Below are 17,676 nucleotides of genomic sequence, written 5' to 3' on the forward strand. Positions count from 1 at the left end.
AAGAGTCGCTTTTAGTGCTTAAACAAATGCACATGACAGGGTTTTGACAGAACAGGAACTTATCCTTCAGATATTGTAACATTTTCCGTGCTAAATTCTCGGACTTGTAATCGCCGCAAGAGTTTGGTTGCATAGACATTCAACAAACGTAATAATGTTTATTATCGCACTGTAGTATTATTCGTTTCAAATATAAAACAACAAACAATGCAACAAATAAAGTTATAGATACAGAAACCAAGAAATTAACAGAAATAGACCCTGTAATTAATAATTGACAAGCGTTTGACAACTTGCGGCAGCCAAAGGCCGCTACTTTTCCCGCGCGCGTTACCACGTATATATTTTGTTTACGTCGGGTGACTCGGCTCGCTCAAGGACTCGTTTTTGATCTTGACGGAGTTGATCGTAGAAACTGAAATTGTAGGAGTCGCAGATTTGTACTACAGACAACCTCGTCTGTGATTTTTGTCAACATCTGCTGCAAATCTACCACCTGCGTCTGCTAGCAGACTCTGCTAGTCCAAAATGGTGGCAGTTTGCTTACTGGGAATGCATGTTTTATTTCACTCGGTTCTAATATTGTTATAGTTTTTGCATTACAATTCAATTCCTACACAAATAAAGTTAATATCCGTTAATATCCGTACACAAAAATAAAGTTTATTCAATTTCATTGGTCTTTTATTAACTTCACTTTAATAACGTATTTAACTCAACATTATTCGTTAAAATCGAATAACCTGCATTTAGTTCGCGGATATATTATAGTTTACATTATGTTAAAATTTCAACGCCTATAGCTTATCACAAAAATTAGGCGAGCCCGAATTTTCATTCCTAACTGCGGTTTTAGATGTAAAAAGAGATAATTAGTCATTTTACATACACATATATTTAAAGACTATTAATTTTATGTTTAATTATTTGATAAAATTGCACGGAATTGAGATGGGCTTGCATGACAGTAATAATTTTTTCATGGTTTTTCAATTTCGTTTTTAAGGTGACATTATTTATCTATCTTAATTCATCCTAAGGAAAAATGATCACTCCACCATGCGCAACTAGAATTTGTACCAAAGTAATTGGATAATATGTGATTAGTAGGGGTATGCGTGAACCCGAAATATCGGGTCGGGTCAGGTCAGGAACACGAAATTTTTTCGGGATCGGGACGGGTACCCGACAATTTTTAGATTCTCGAAAGAGTTGGGATTTCCGAAACTTTCGAGCACCCACTAACCATTTATATTCGTTTTAATGAATATATTAATGGTTTCGGAGTGCCATATAAACAAACGTGAGACTGTGTATTTACATATTTTCTACGCTACTATACAGCACTGCAGAGTAGTTAGAGAAACGGTGGCTGGGTTCTCGAAATTTTCGGGAAACCCGACACGTCCCGACCCGACCAACGGGTTCCCGATATCTTCTGGTTATCGCACACCTCTACATATGGTACATTAAACCAAAATTACTTTTTAAAATCAGAATTTGTGAATCCCACTCAGTGTTTAAAGAGCTAGTTATTATAGGTTCGTACGTGTTCAGAAATTGTACCAAAACACTAATAAGAATTGGATATATTTTTCTGTTTGTTATTCGTAAATGTTACATTCAAACTGGAACCTTTTGAATGCCTTTTTCAGTTGACAACGATAATTATGTTGTGCATTCACATTATTTATATGTATTAATAAATTATCTACTGCTAGACACACATCTTTATAAATTGAAAGTTATCATTTAGCAAAAAACTGTAAAAATTTTTAACAAATCTTCACGGATTAAGGAAGAACTTGTAAATTTTTCTCAGTTTCCATATATAATTTTTAAGAACAACGATTTTGCAAAGAAAACACTTTTCAATTTCAAAGGCAGTTATAGTAGCACAATTTTGTTTACAACTCAACTTTAATGGTAACAGTAGTGTAGTTTTCATTTGCATATTAATGTTTTGTAGACTTTTGTGAATAAGCTGATATTGTTTAATATTACGTTATTAGGATGGAGATATATTTAAACAATGGTTAAAGTGGGAAAAGCATGTAAAGTGTGTCAATTGTCAAGAATATTTTTCAATTTACCAAAAATTAAATGTGTAAGTTTAGTTGTACTCACTATATGTATCCATTATATATTTCTATTTTTTTTGGATATGGATGTGGATGTGTGCACGTCAATTGTAATTTTGTATAATTTATCCAACATTATCAATAGTTCCATTTAGTAGACTTGTAATTATGTACAGTAACGGACAAAAGAAAGTTTAAGATGTAATAAGTACAATACCACAATGTTTACAAACTGAAATTTTATTTTAAAGCAGCAATGAATATTTTATAAATATTATCATCTTACAAAAAAAAAAAAAAAAAAAATGAAAACAAAACTACCAAACGGATAGAAAACTAATAATTTATCTAAACCTAAACGAATGAAACAAATTAAAAACTGGGTTGACAAAAGTAAGTTTAATTCTATGTTTTAATACTTTGTGGGACTTGTTATCTTCTAGCCTCTTTGGTATTCTGTTAAAAGTTTTCTAATAGGTATATCGGTGGAAAAAGTATAATACCATATTTATTTGATTGCTTTCTAAAATAATTCTTTGTTAGTACTGTTGTACTTTATAGTTTGTTAGTAATTCTTTGTTTAAATTTTTTCCACAAAAAGCGTATTTGGAATCGTTATCTTGCAGATAAACAACTCCAGTTAATTCTAATATAAATATTATTAATATTCTTAAAAAATCTATGTATTCACAAGAATGAAGAGAAATATTGACAAATGTGTACAAGTTTCTAATATTATTACAGTGGAACATATTTTAATCTTTAACATCTCTAAACATTTTGTGATGCCATAAGGAACTCTAATTGTTAAATCAAAACTCTAGAGGAACGAAAATTTTATTCTGAGATGAGAAATTTGCAAATGTTTGTGATTGATTGATGTTTCTTCTATTGGTTTGCTATATCCTGATCTAAATAAAAATAGTATTGCTACTGTTACTATTAGGCAGTTACCTATGAATGTCGCCACAGCGCAGCAGTACCAATGGGGTGCAAAGGGTTAACCTTTGTTTTGCCAGGTTTTGAAAACTGATGTCAAAACAAAAGAAGTTTCATGTCGTATAGTGTCGCGGGGTTGCCTTACGTTAGGCGAATCTAAGTACATACTATGTCAACTTTAAACTTTTTTTCCGTCACTGTACAAGGTTGTTTTCAATCTTCCTTATCGACTAATTATTATATGTCAAATAATTTCTTTCTTATATTTTATAGAGGCAGAAAGTTGTGACGATTCCCTCGTCGCAGCAGGAACCAACCGAGAGTCGAACTACAAGATCATCACAGACAATACATCATCTCATCTACGATCGGATCCGAATTTAACACCTTGTAACTTGCTTCACGAAAAAGGAACAAACCCGGAACCTCTGAACAACAACAATTGCAAAGTGATGTACCGTCGCAACAGACTGAAACAGAAGCTGTGCGAATTAAGAAGCAGAGCGGAGGATCTGGCCAAATTGATGGCTGTCGATTCTAGCTCGCAGCAAAACACTAGACTGAAACAAGTAATGAACCGGTACGAAAAACAGATCGAGAACCTATCTAAATTGCACAACAAACTGTCCGCGGCATTCCCATCTCCCGATAAAGACGATGATCCTGAATATCCACCGAAAGTCGAATTCATTTCCGCTGAGTCGAATAGAAACGAGAATGAATCTGTGGAAAATAAAACTACAATGTCGACTTCTCCCGAACCCCCCAAGCTATCTCCTCGATCTTCTACTACTTACGAGAATATACCACCCGAAGAGATCAGGAACAGTCCTCCCATCTTGCCTAGAATTTGCCTGGCTATTACGTCGAGTCAGGACGGAAAGTTTCGGGTCACCGAGAGCAAAATTTGGCCCGTGAACGAGGAATTAATGGATCAGACAGTTCCTGCTGATTCTATTAGAACTGATCCTGTGAAAAAGACTTCGACTAACTTAGGGGAATGTGAGCGAACAACGGAGAACAGTTTGGCAATAGAAGCGAATGATTTTCACCTTGACCAAAAATATTTGAAGCATTCTGACGATATAATTCAACTCTTCGACGATAGTCACTCGGAAGAGAAGAAGGATGAAGAGAAGCACGGGATGGAACAAGGAGAGCTCTCTCCAGGCCGATTGGTCATCCACGAAGAGGAGAAAATAAATTCCATTGACTTTCCTGACTCTGGACCAGTTATCAGATCGGTGATAAGTGGACCAGAAGTAGCTGCTACCGTTTCCGCTGGTAGCATATTGGAATCTACCAATAGGAAACAAATTTTGCGAACCGATTCTTACCAACCTAGTCCGAAAGAGACACGTGCGAAAGTTAGCCCAGTTAACAATCAGAACGTACAACAGGTACGAGCATTGAAATATATTTTTTTGTCGAATGTAAATTACATACATCTACTTATAAATTACTTTTAAATAGGTTACCTCGAGCTCCAATCAATCAATCCAGATCCAATTCATAGAGGCTCCTTCGAGGCAGGAAACTATCATGTAAGAGAAAAAAATTGATCATATATTACAACATATTTATTTAAAGAGGATTGTTCTTTTTTCTTTTTTATTAGAAACTTTTCAGATTTTCGATGTCTCTATTTAAACACATTGCATTAACAATACACACGACACAGAAACTGAACTGATATGAAAAATAAAAAAACGTTTGTAAAAAATGTTTCAATAAAATTAAGACGATTTTTAAGATATATCTAAAAAATTCATTAAAAATCTTGTAACCTTTTCTTCTAAAAAAATTTATATAAAAGTTTTACAAAGTTTGAAACTGTTAAGTTGTTATTCTTTTCTTCGAGTTATACCATTGGTTCTCAAACTTTTTTGTTTGGTGGTACACTGAAATCATTGAAAAAATTCAGGGCAACCCTATTATTATTATTATTATTATTATGATTATTCTTTTTTTGTTTTAGATTTAGATATTTGGATATTTGTAGTAGCTAAGTCTTTGGCTTTTTACATATAAACAATTCAAAACTTCGCAGGCATCTTTGCAGCGTATTTGTGGTAGCCCGTTTGAGAACCACTGAGTTAAAGAATGTGTAAAACAGTTGATTTTTTAAAAGTTCAACAAATATCCACTTAATTGAGCTTCGTACACGATAAACTTTGCTTTTATAATAACTATGCTTAAAGGAACACGAAATATAGTTAAACAAATGTATCTAAGTTGCTTGAATTCTTTTAATGCGATTAATAGACTACAACAAAAGTATAAGAGAGAAAAGCCGTCTGATGATGCTGCTCAAGAGAACGCCAGTAATTATACCATGACTGAACAATTTCCAACGCTTGGTAACTGGGTAGCTCGAATGTCTAAGAATGTGGGTGCTCTTCCGCTGAATAGACCAATTGAAAATCCTGTCCGAGTAAGAATAGTATTAATACTTTGTAAAATTAATTTTTCTCTTGTATATTTTAATAACTGATAGGGACTTTACAGGTACCTACACCTAAAATGCAGAAGACAGTTTCTCCTAATGTACCTAATGATATTATGAACACGAACCTTCAATTTGGTACTGATACGTGGCAGTACTATCATCCCCAACAACAGCGTCAGCAACCAGTGCTGCAACATCTTGCATCTGTGACGCTTGCACAACCAGTTCCAATGGTTCCACCACCTTATCGACCTGCCATGTATCCACCACCTATATCAATGAATCAATATTACCCAAATAACTATACTGTAAGTAGAAAAAACCTATATGTAAATTATGAGCAGTGTTGGGCAAAAGTATAAATAAATTTTTATTTAAATACTTATGTGAATAGAATCTTATTTGTTATCTGGATGTTCAAATAACAAAAGAAATAAATTATTTGTTATTTGGACAAGTCTAGATACATTATTTAAATAATAAAATTAATTGTAATTTACAAATAAGAAATTAAATTTTATTTGCAAATAAGAAATAACAAATAGTTTATCCAAGGTGCCATTTAAATGACTTTTTTATTTTCACTAAAAGAATTAATTCTGATTTACAAATGAAATTTTATTTTTATGCATTAGTTTTTATTTATTAAATAAATGAAATTTTGGTTAGAAGCCTGTAAAATAATATTTTAGTGTTAGGTTGAATTGTAGATAATTAACAACCATAGAGTAGACAATGTACAAAACATATGCAACGTTGATTATAGACTGTAGTTAAACAGGAAAAATAGATGTCATCTGTGATTCAATCTTATGTAAAAATTTGTGATTTAGTAATTGTATCTGTGTTATACACTATGTCAATACATAATTTTCTGAATTACTAGATGGATCCCTACAACAATGCAGCTCTCAACTACCATCCAGCAATCTGTTCGTATGGTCCCTATCCATATCATTCTCGGCTACATCCACCATCATTGGCAGGGTATCATTTCCCTATGCAAGAAGGCCTTCGACCAATGCAACATCCAGATAAACGTTACCCACCTCTACAACAAGAACCTATATTGAAGTATTCGCCACCTATAACAAACAATCTACAACAACCATCTGCTTTACCTCCTGATCGCCTTCGAGGGACCATCAACGGGACCATCAACGGGACCATCAACGGGACCATCAACGGGAACATGAACGGGAACAATGTAGGTGTACCAGGCCTACCATCGCTCTATTTTCCACCTACACCTTTGCCTTCATCGCAACAAACTCTATCTGGACCAATTCTGCCTGGATACGCCACAACCAATCAACTCTCTAGAAACAGAATGATTCCTGACGTAGTAGCAGCAGCAGCTGCTGCTGCAGTTGTTGCAGCAGCTTCCTTAGGTAAGCAACGTGACCTAGCGTGCAATGTACGAAAGACTGACTTGTCAAACGCAACGATGACAAACCTTGTCAATTCAGATACACCTTGTCCTGGTAACTCTAGTAAAACCGAGATTTTACACGTAAATAATCAATTACACGATTCCGGATTTTCTGAGGATATTCATCAGAGAAGTACAAAGTATCAGCGGATGCAAAATTATTTGTTTGACCGATTGAATCTTGTCGCGAGAGCCAACGATTTTACGCAACCAGGTTCAACCAGCGATAATCGGTTACAAATGACAGCTGTCGACTCTTCGACACCACAAAAGATTATTTTACCTCCTCAAATGACTAAGACTATTGCTGGACACGAATTCAGGAAGTGTGAGACACCGCACTTGGGCAAGGTGAATGGTAGCCCCAACAGCTTGCATAATTTAGTTTGCTCAAATTGCGGGACCACAGGACCTAAATTCAAGTGTCTTGGTTGCGAGATGGTTTTTTATTGCGACGGACAATGTCAACAAAAACACTGGAACCTTCATGTACGGCGATGCCCGAAAAAAATGCCAAAATTGAAGAAACTTTCTTGAGAGTGTACAATACCTCATTTAAAGTAGCTCAATGTACACGATTCGTTTTGGCATGTGTTATATGTCCGCGGTTTCTTCATACGGTAGAACATCGTGTAATTGCAAATAGAGGGTAACTTACATGTGGGTAACTTTTTCCCCTCAATTCGTGCTCCCACCCCTCATCTGACGACACTGGTATGTACTCGCCTGTCTCATGAGATATCCGGGTATTTTTGCTCTACCCGGGTGTCTCATGGGTACTCTGATAAAGGTATTAGTTCTAATTGAAAACGTCTATTACACTGTTTAACATCAATTTGACATTTTGGTAATCAGTAGGCTAAGGTCACAATGGCTCTGATATCGGACGATTCGGCCGATGACGGACGCATCGGTCTCCTTTCGGATTAAATCGTCCATCATTGGAGCCACTGTCACCATAATCGTAGACAATTCGTATATACTGTGAAGCATAACTACAGCAGCACTAAAATTTTCAAGAATTTTAAACATCTATAGAGGGTGTTTGAGATTTTCCCGGACAAACATTGTCAGCGTACTGTACGCATGAAAATAAGAAAAAAATGTTATATGAAAGTTGACCATTAAGGTTGTATTTACAAAATTACAACATAAATTGTTATAACATACATACCATAAGTGTTCCTCTACCAAAATTACGTTTGCAAAATACTTTAGTTTCTTTTAAAAGGTCCCTTCCAGCAGCGATGGGATATTGAACCATAGTCGCCAGATCAAGACTTGTTTCCCCACTCTAATTTCCCGTTCTATCACGCTATTCCTCCACGCTTCCGCCATAGCCCGGTCACGTGACGCACTTCGTCCCTGTCGTGCATGTGTCACAATGTCACGTGACTAATCCGGTACGTAATTTTTTTTTAATTTTAGCAAAACTTTGATTTGACTGATCCTAAAATCGTCGCGCATGTGCAGAAAAAACCCGTCCAATATCCCATCACTGCCTTCTAGTATGAATTAAGGTACACTAGACAGCACTGCACCGCCATCGACGTTTTGGTGTAGTTTTGATGTAGTTTTAACGAAAACGCGCACACCTACCGGCAACAGCACAGCATCGGAACGCCTCCGTATCGCCTTGACAGAAGGGACATTCTCGGCGAGAATGTTTTGCCGGTTGCTAGATGTGCCGTTCGTACGGTATACGAGAGACAATCGTAACCGCCGCAAAAAACGACTAAAATGAAGAATTTTTAAATGACAACAATTCTATAATGGATAATGGAAATAATTTTTAGCTGTTAGTAACCATGGTCGAGGATGGAAATTTTTTTCAGAATAGGTCCAAATGAAAATTATATTTGTGCGACATATCCGCACATTGATGTGAAAAATAGAAGACACGACCCGCGTGCTTCTGAAATTTTCTTTTCATCTCTCCAGTAAAATTGTAGTAAAACTACGTATGTGTATACGTATATATGTTAACACTAGAACTACCGAGCCCTAAACGTGACTTAGACTTATCCCTTTATAATAACAGCATGATTGAATTTGCTAAGGTTTCATACGATTTTTATGGTAACATGTACTCCAAAGAAGAGATATATTAAACAATTTCTCGTGAAAACGTTTTCTCATAGTTTCACTAATCGTGAAAGAAAAAATCATCCACAAGTCATTTTGACTGGTTCCAGTTCTAGTGTTAATAAAATTAATGTATATTACAATCGCCGCACCGCCAGGTTCACCTCGCTGCATTTTGTTCACCAGCTAATTTGTTTAGTCTGCTAACGATACAGTGACTCCCATAAATATTCGGACACTAGGTATAACTAACTTTATGATTTAATAATTCGTTTGTTGATAAAGCAATCGCCCTGGAAATTGTTTCTAGCAATAAAACATTTATTAAGGATGATAAACATATATAATTTATTTGAAAAATATATATACGTTTCATAATAAAAATTATTAAACAAAATAATGGACCATTTGTGGCTCACAAAAATATTCGGACACGTATTATATTTCTCTGGCAATCGCCTTCTTGGGACGCGATATCCCAAGAACGGGAAAACGTTTGTTTACAAACAGAATCTCGTGGACCATTAGATGTCCATGCCACCTCACTACTGTCAGTAGTAAACGTGAATTCGTTCAAAATGGGTCGCAAAGGAAAGAATACGAGTTTCGATGTGCGACAGCTTGTAATTTTTCATCGAGAAAAAGGAAAAACCTATCGCGAAATTAGTGCAATGCTTCGTATAAGTAAGAGTACTGCTGCAGATATCTGTCGACGATTTTATATTGAGAATCGCATTGATTCTATTCCGCAAACTGGAAGACCAAGTCTCTTATGTAAGAGGGAGAAAAGCAAAATTATTCGGAAAGTGAAAAAAAATCCGCGCTTAAGTGCTCCAGAACTAGTTAGTGAGCTATTAGGAGAAAGCTCCAAAAATTTTTCAGCCGAAACAGTTCGGAGAGTGCTGAGGCAAGCTGGTTACAATGGAAGAGTAGCTAGAAAGAAACCATTTATCAACGAAAAAAATACCCGTGGTACATTATTTCTTTTACTAATTTTTATTACGGAATTTATGTACATTTTTCAAATAAATTATTTATGTTTATCAACATTAATAGATCTTTTATTGCTAGAAACAATTCCTGGGACGATTGCTTTATTAACAAACGAATTATCAAGTCGTAAAGGTAGTTATAGCTAGTGTCCGAATATTTTTGGGAGTCACTGTACGTCGTAAATATACGAAATAATAATATACGTCGACGGCGGTGCGGTGCTGGTCAGGCGACTGTGCTGTCTAGTGTCCTCTAGATTGAATTTTATTCACGTAGAAAAAAATAATTTAGGAAACAACATTAAATGAAGAATATCGATTATAATACCAGCTCCCAATTTTATTAATGTCTAAAATGAATTTACTAAAATGAAATGAAATAATTACTAAAATGAAGTTTGTTAAAAATAAAGGTGGTGTTATAGTTTTGCACCGATCCTAAAATGTTTCTCGCTTTCACTTCGATATACAGGGTGATCGGTAACTGATGGTACAACCGGAAAGGGGATGATTCTACATAAAAAAATAAGTTGAAAATATACAATAAAATTTTTTCATACAAGGCTTTGTTTTCAACAAAATTGACTTTGAAAATGCGTCAAGTTCGCTAGCTTTTTTTTATAAGAAGTATAATCATGAACAGACGCGTCAGACGATTCCTATTTATTATAATAGCACACGTGATCGGCGAATTTTCAAATTCAGTTGCACCACCAGTTACCGATCATCTTGTATACGTAGATAACTTCAATATTTTTTATACACGATGTTCGTTATTTATCATTCTTTCTCATATCACGCACACTGGGGTTTCCTGAATTTTCTTTCATAGTTCAAAAATCTGAAAAATGCAAGTGACGCTATAGTTATGCAACACAGTGTATTATATAAGGCTACTATTAAAAAATTACTAAAATTAAAACGAATAGATCTATCCATATCTACGATTACTTTTGTGAGCGACGGTACATGCTATTTTTTATCATGGGAATAGGCTATACGACAATTTATATGGTAATGTAAGTTTAATTCAAATCGACTGTATCGAATATAAGAATTCGGCATGCAATGTACCTGGATATAAAAACTATAATCGGTATTACAAAATGGTTGTAAATATTAGATAAGAATATTATTATTTTATCTATTATATTAGTAATATCCGAATGAAATATTTATTTCCGATCATTTCCTTGCGATGTTTAGAGTCTAGTCTGATTATTTGATAAATTATTTATCGAAGCAAAGTTTGTCTCTCTATTATTGCGGAAATAATATAAACGACGTCCAACTGTAATTCTTTTGGACATTTAAAGTAAGAACATTTTGATACTGCCACGTTTATGTTATGATGTAAAGTGTTAGGGTGCACTATGATGCAGATAATTTTTATACAAAATAATTATACACCACGTTGACGTTTCAAAGTCGTACGTATTGATCTCAACAGTAAACATATCTTAACGCAAATGACAATGAAAATATTCGTGTTTTCTATATAAGTATTTATTGATGTCTGTGTAATTTAAACGTACAACACAAAGGCGAAAGAAGTCAAAGATTTTCGTTATATCATGGGCGAACATCAAGAAATATACGGTATTATTGTGTCTGCTGGAATTGGAAGCATACTACAAACAATTGTAGGGATATTAATATCTCTGCTAAAGCCTTTTTGTTCGCTCATTCAGTCGAAACGCACCAAACTACAATCATGTGATAATCTGTGCCTCATTTACGTTAGCTCATTGTAGTCTTATTATACTTCAATGTTTATTGAAAGAGTGCTGTATATATTTTTATACAACTCAAACAACGTGATATATTGTATATTTCATAATGTGCTGTTGTATATCCTTTATACCATGTAACAATGTTACATATTGTTTAGTAAAGCATACAGCTGACTTTGTATTTATCAGTGTATCATTGATATTGCCATCTGTCACCCGAGAAAAAAATAATTGATTTACTCGTTTGAAAATTCGAAAATATGTGTTTATTAGAATATTTCCGCTTTCCACTCTTCTTGTGATTTATTTTTTCATTCCAAGGTAATAAAATTGAAAGATGTAGTTCAAATTATCATTTTATTTTAAATTAAATGATAAAATACAGATTTTTGCAACGTTTGTCTACTGATATTAAAACATTTTTATCTCAGAAATTATTTATTCAATTGTATTTAATTTTTTAATGGTAATCTAGAAGGTTTAGTCTATTATAATAATGTTGTCTTCAGTTCAAAGATTAATTTTGTAATATTAAACATTATTATTAATTAATAATTAAATATTAATTATTATTAATTATTAAAAATTCAGCGTAAGAATGTAATGACCTTCATATGTTCTAAACCTAAAAGTTAATGAGATATATTATTGAAATAATTTTCAATATCGAGCTTCGCTGTCCGCTTCTCCGTGCAACATTATATCGGAGACGGATATTCCTTCCGTTTGAACGTTAGTCGCGTTTGTATGTTATAGGTTTCTTATGACTTTCAAACGGTATGACTCTTAGGTTTTCAGCGTGCGTGTGGGATTCTCGGCGAGAACCACCGATTTCGTATGAATGTCAGTAAAAAGAACGGCGGGACTGACATACAACGAGATTTTACTGTACTCTATCGATTGGCGATACAAAAGGTAAGGCTATTCCATTTAAAGAAGTTAAGGTGACCTTGAAATATCTGAAACGCCTTCATCCATATCAAAAATGAAATACATCATGAGATTATTGGAAATGTTATTGGTCCAGAAACTAAATGTGCAGGAGAAAATCTAATGACTTTACGCGATAGGGCGAATCTTCGACATAAGGAAAGAAGGTTTTAACCTAGGGACTCGTATCGGTATACTGATAAACCTTCATAACCGTTATTGCAACCGAAATACCGAAATACTGGTATATTTACTATGAAATATCGGTATTTTTCGGTTGTATATTACGATTTTGCGACATCAAGGCACCAATATTGATACATTCTATTCTTCTTTGTGGTCACGCTGCAATTTCCGACAAAATGGAAGTGGAACGTAAACAAATGAAGGTTTGTTCTTGAAATCGGTGGCGATAACCTGCAGATGCGTTAGTACAGGCCAGTCCAATTTCTTCTTCGACGCGGGCCACACGGTCCCCACCATCAATCTATCCGTTCCCCCACAGGCTCCTTCTTGTGTTATAATAACGGTAAGAATAGGCCCGCGATAGAAACAAATGTCATGCGCATCTGGCGATACGACCGTGACAAATAATGGGGGAACGTCACTTCCCACCATAGCGGAATGAAGAAGTGGGAGAGCGGGCCAACTGTTGCCTGCGGGCCGCGGCACAGTGCGGATGTCACGGCCCGATAAGGCCAAGACAACAACCCTCGCAACACGTCACCAGGCCCAAGTCCACAACCGATTCAGCACCCAACACTTTGAACCATGAAACAGTCCCAAACCTTTGTACCCCAAACAAGATTACCCATTAATATATAAGACCCCAAACTCGTGTACCCGGCAGTCGACGATCACCTCTGCTACGGCACGTCTCGCCGATCCAACTTTCAAAATAAAAAGCAACTTCGAATTCCCGAAATCTTCAAGTATTCAATCGCGAAAGTAAAATACGGCGTTCTTTCGCGAAACCAGCCATTTCACCGTAACACGGACAAGTCGGCACATCTCACTACATTTTTATTTAACGATGCACGGAAATTTCCTTTGGCAGAACTCTTTATTAGCAGGAAATGCATATTATTATTCATTTAAAAATCATTTAACAATTTTTTTTATGCATAAAAATAATTTTTTTTTCAACTTATTAATTTTATTGTTAAATTTAATTTTTTGTGACTAATTACCATTGCATATGTATTAGTAACCAAATTTAGATTTTTGTAAAAAAATTTGGCCATGGAGGCACTCTCTAAAGTGCCAAAAATCGAAAAATGTTATGTTAACTGTAAATGAGTGTGCAATAATAATTCTGTGTAATGGAAAGTTCTTACCAAGGAATATGCATTCTTTATACATTTAATAAAGTAGATTTATTTTTTGTACAAAGGGCCTAGCCGAATAAGATGGTCAAAACTGCCCTTAGACGTTTTTCAATAATTAATGAACCATTCGAAAGCTGACCAAGAAAAACCCCTCTGAGCCAAATTTCAACCCCCTATCTTGCTCGTGAGGGTAGTTACAGGGTAAATTAGATTTTGAGCTTTTCCGTGAATTTTCCGCTCTCTGATGCTTCCCAAAATTCTGAAAAAAATGTGACATATTTTGGACCCTAAGGCGGATTTTTGAGAATTTTCTCAGATTTTTTGGATGCAAACTGTGGTCGTAAAAAATGAAAAACCTCAAAAAAATCGGAAAAATGCAGGTTTCTCAAAAATATGAAAACATGCTATTGAGCTGTTTAGTGCCCCAATAAAGTACCATAACAGGCAGTGTCCTCAATTTTTTTTAGATTTTTTGTTGTGGGAAGTCTTTGTCAAAAACAAGAAAAACCGAATTTTTTCGACGTTTCTGCTATTAGGAGGAAAGTTACACTTGTTGATTTTATCGCAAGTATATATTAAGTCATTTTTAACGTTATTACATTGAAACAAGTAAGTGTTTGACCTCAGAAATATGTTTTAAGAGAAAAATAAATTCTATTTCGTGCGATATATACCAGAATGTTCGCAACGTTTACAACATCGCCGGTTGGCCGAGCAGTCAAGGTGTCGGACTACAGAGCGGAAACGCTGGGTTCGAATCCCGTCGAGGGGAAAGTTTTTTTTTTCCATACATCATCTTTATTTTTTCAATTTCTTATATAATTTATTCATGTGATTTTAACAATATTTTTTAAATGTTTTCAAAAAATATTGAGGTAACATTTTTAACTAACTTTTATTTATATTACTCCGATTTGACTTCGAATTTAATGATATTATTTTCTTGGATTAGGCAATAAATTAATATTTATATTATTGTGTTCGTCCACGATTTCCGCCAGATATAGAAATTGCTTGCGAAAATTGGTAAGATTCCGTGAAAAGAATTGTTAAATCTACTTCTGTCATTTCCGGAAAATCCAGAGTATCTACCGAGGATACTGTTTGAAGTGGAGTCGTTTTGCAGTTCCAATTATGTCCAATTTTTGGAAAGGTTTCGTTGTCTACTTGTTTGTGTAGAAGCTGGTACTTTTGACCTTGTATACTATACATTGCCTCTACAAACCAATGAATTTTCGTGACTTTTCGGGAATAATTCGACTCTTTCGTCGAAAGTTGAGAACGATTACCTTTTAAAGCAGGCATGAGAACTCTGAAACCAAGACCTGTTAAATGAGATGTAACATCTCGAAAACCTCTGTCGACAATACAAAAGTCTCCCCTCTTCATGATGGTTTTCAATCAAGTAACTATAAACGGAAATACATCCTCATGTACGTTACAATAAAGAGGAATGGCTAAGGCTTATGTGTACTTGATACCTCACTTTAAAAATAGTGGTAGTATGTAGCCCTTTTCTTTCAATTTGACAAAAACAAATACTTTGCTGCGTGTTATTTATTCAGAATTCTTCTCATTTTCTCCCTAATTTATGAAGACGCAAGGCTTAGAAACCAGATTAATGAATTTTAATATTAAGAATGTTAGAGAGGACCGTAATGAAGATCATATACAATTAGAGAATCGAGGAAGTGATAGATACTCTAAAACTATATTTACATATATTTTACTCAAAAATGTTTCTTAAATATTTGTAAAACATTAAAAAAATATTTTAAAAATCACATGAATAAACCATGTAATAAAAAATTGAAAAAATAAAGATGATGTATGGAAAAAAAAACTTTCCCCTCGACGGGATTCGAACCCAGCGTTTCCGCTCCGTAGTCCGACACCTTGACTGCTCGGCCAACCGGCGATGTTGTAAACGTTGCGAACATTCTGGTATATATCGCACGAAATAGAATTTATTTTTCTCTTAAAAAATATTTCTGAGGTCAAACGCTTACTTGTTTCAATGTAATAACGTTAAAAATGACTTAATATATACTTGCGATAAAATCAACAAGTATAACTTTCCTCCTAATAGCAGAAACGTCGAAAAAATTCGGTTTTTCTTGTTTTTGACAAAGACTTCCCACAACAAAAAATCTAAAAAAAATTGAGGACACTGCCTGTTATGGTACTTTATTGGGGCACTAAACAGCTCAATAGCATGTTTTCATATTTTTGAGAAACCTGCATTTTTCCGATTTTTTTGAGGTTTTTCATTTTTTACGACCACAGTTTGCATCCAAAAAATCTGAAAAAATTCTGAAAAATCCGCCTTAGGGTCCAAAATATGTCACATTTTTTTCAGAATTTTGGGAAGCATCAGAGTGCGGAAAATGCACGGAAAAGCTCAAAATCTAATTTACCCTGTAACTACCCTCACGAGCAAGATAGGGGGTTGAAATTTGGCTCAGAGGGGTTTTTCTTGGTCAGCTTTCGAATGGTTCATTAATTATTGAAAAACGTCTAAGGGCAGTTTTGACCATCTTATTCGGCTAGGCCCTTTTCAACGGTGGTTTTATTTGTTAATTGCATATAAAACTTCAAATTTACATAAAACAAAAACGGCAAAATATATCCTGAGATTCATGCATATTCGGATACATTACTTATTATAGTTTAAGAATTTCATAGTTTTGTCTGCGACTTTTTGCGACTCTCAATTTTATAAACTTTTTAAGAAGTGTCCATACCTTTCCTTTAGGATCTATCGTGAAAAATTTGTTATTTTCTTTTTAAATGTATTAGTTATATTATTAAATTTCATTTTCTGTGAATAATTAACAAGAAGTATACATTTATAAACAAATTTGGTTGTAAAAAATTTTGCCATTTGTTCGCCACAATTACAGTGGGGAATTTACTGGGAAAGTTCAATATTCGTGTATATCACGATATGAAATACATTTCTTTTGCAAGACATCCGTATTAGGATGGAAATTGTTAATAATAATCATATAATAATCATTTTTATGCATAATACAATTTTGCAATAATTTTTAATTTGTATTTTTAATTTGTTTTTAATATATGTTTTATAACTATTGAAAAAGTAATAAGAATGTAAGGATAGATCGAAATGTGTGCAAGATCACGAGAGTCAATGATTTTGAGTCGCAATCAAAGTACTGAGAATGACTCGGATAGCGAATCAGCAGCAGCATGCTCGGATAGCATTTTGTTGAGTTTAATCATTTTATTCACTAGTATTATAATTTGTTTAAGTTTATTAGGGTTAATTTTACATATGGTTCATTTATTATTAATTTTGTTCTAAACTTGTTAGTTTTTAAAAATAAATTTGTTAATTTTTAATAATAAATTTTTTTTTTTTAAATTATAAACTATATTGGTAAATATAATTGTCTGTAAAAAATTTCCTCTATATATGCATTAATAACCGAACTACGAGAAGTGCCGAAAACAGGCGATTTGTCCGCACTGTGCGCGGGTTGGATCAGTGTCGCTGGCTCAAAACTTGTTCCCCTACTATAATTTCTCCTTGTACCGCGCTATTCCCCAAGTATCCGACGCGTTTCGTCTCTGTCGTGCATACTCCAGTTCTTTCAGAGAGAAAGAGAGAGGGTAACTTTTTCCCCTCAATTCGTGCTTCCTCCCCTCATCTGGCGACACTGGGTTCGACAGGCCTGCGTTAG

The 17,676-nt window shown here is 34.5% G+C and overlaps 1 protein-coding gene across 3 annotated transcripts in view; it reads left to right on the forward strand.

The window, feature by feature from the left end:
• LOC143365176 (uncharacterized) overlaps positions 1-7,503 on the forward strand; it is a 31,773-nt gene extending 24,270 nt beyond the window's left edge. For all 3 annotated transcript variants that reach the window (XM_076805101.1, XM_076805102.1, XM_076805103.1), the window contains 5 exons: positions 3,294-4,420; positions 4,494-4,564; positions 5,286-5,454; positions 5,529-5,777; positions 6,356-7,503. In XM_076805101.1, coding sequence (XP_076661216.1) covers positions 3,294-4,420; positions 4,494-4,564; positions 5,286-5,454; positions 5,529-5,777; positions 6,356-7,438 — 2,699 coding nt within the window. In that variant the 3' untranslated portion in view covers positions 7,439-7,503. The remainder of the gene's footprint in view (positions 1-3,293; positions 4,421-4,493; positions 4,565-5,285; positions 5,455-5,528; positions 5,778-6,355) is intronic.
• Positions 7,504-17,676: the final 10,173 nt, after the last annotated feature.

The sequence above is a fragment of the Halictus rubicundus genome, chromosome 2 (assembly GCF_050948215.1).
Source record: "Halictus rubicundus isolate RS-2024b chromosome 2, iyHalRubi1_principal, whole genome shotgun sequence".
In the NCBI taxonomy this organism is placed as follows: domain Eukaryota; kingdom Metazoa; phylum Arthropoda; class Insecta; order Hymenoptera; family Halictidae; genus Halictus; species Halictus rubicundus.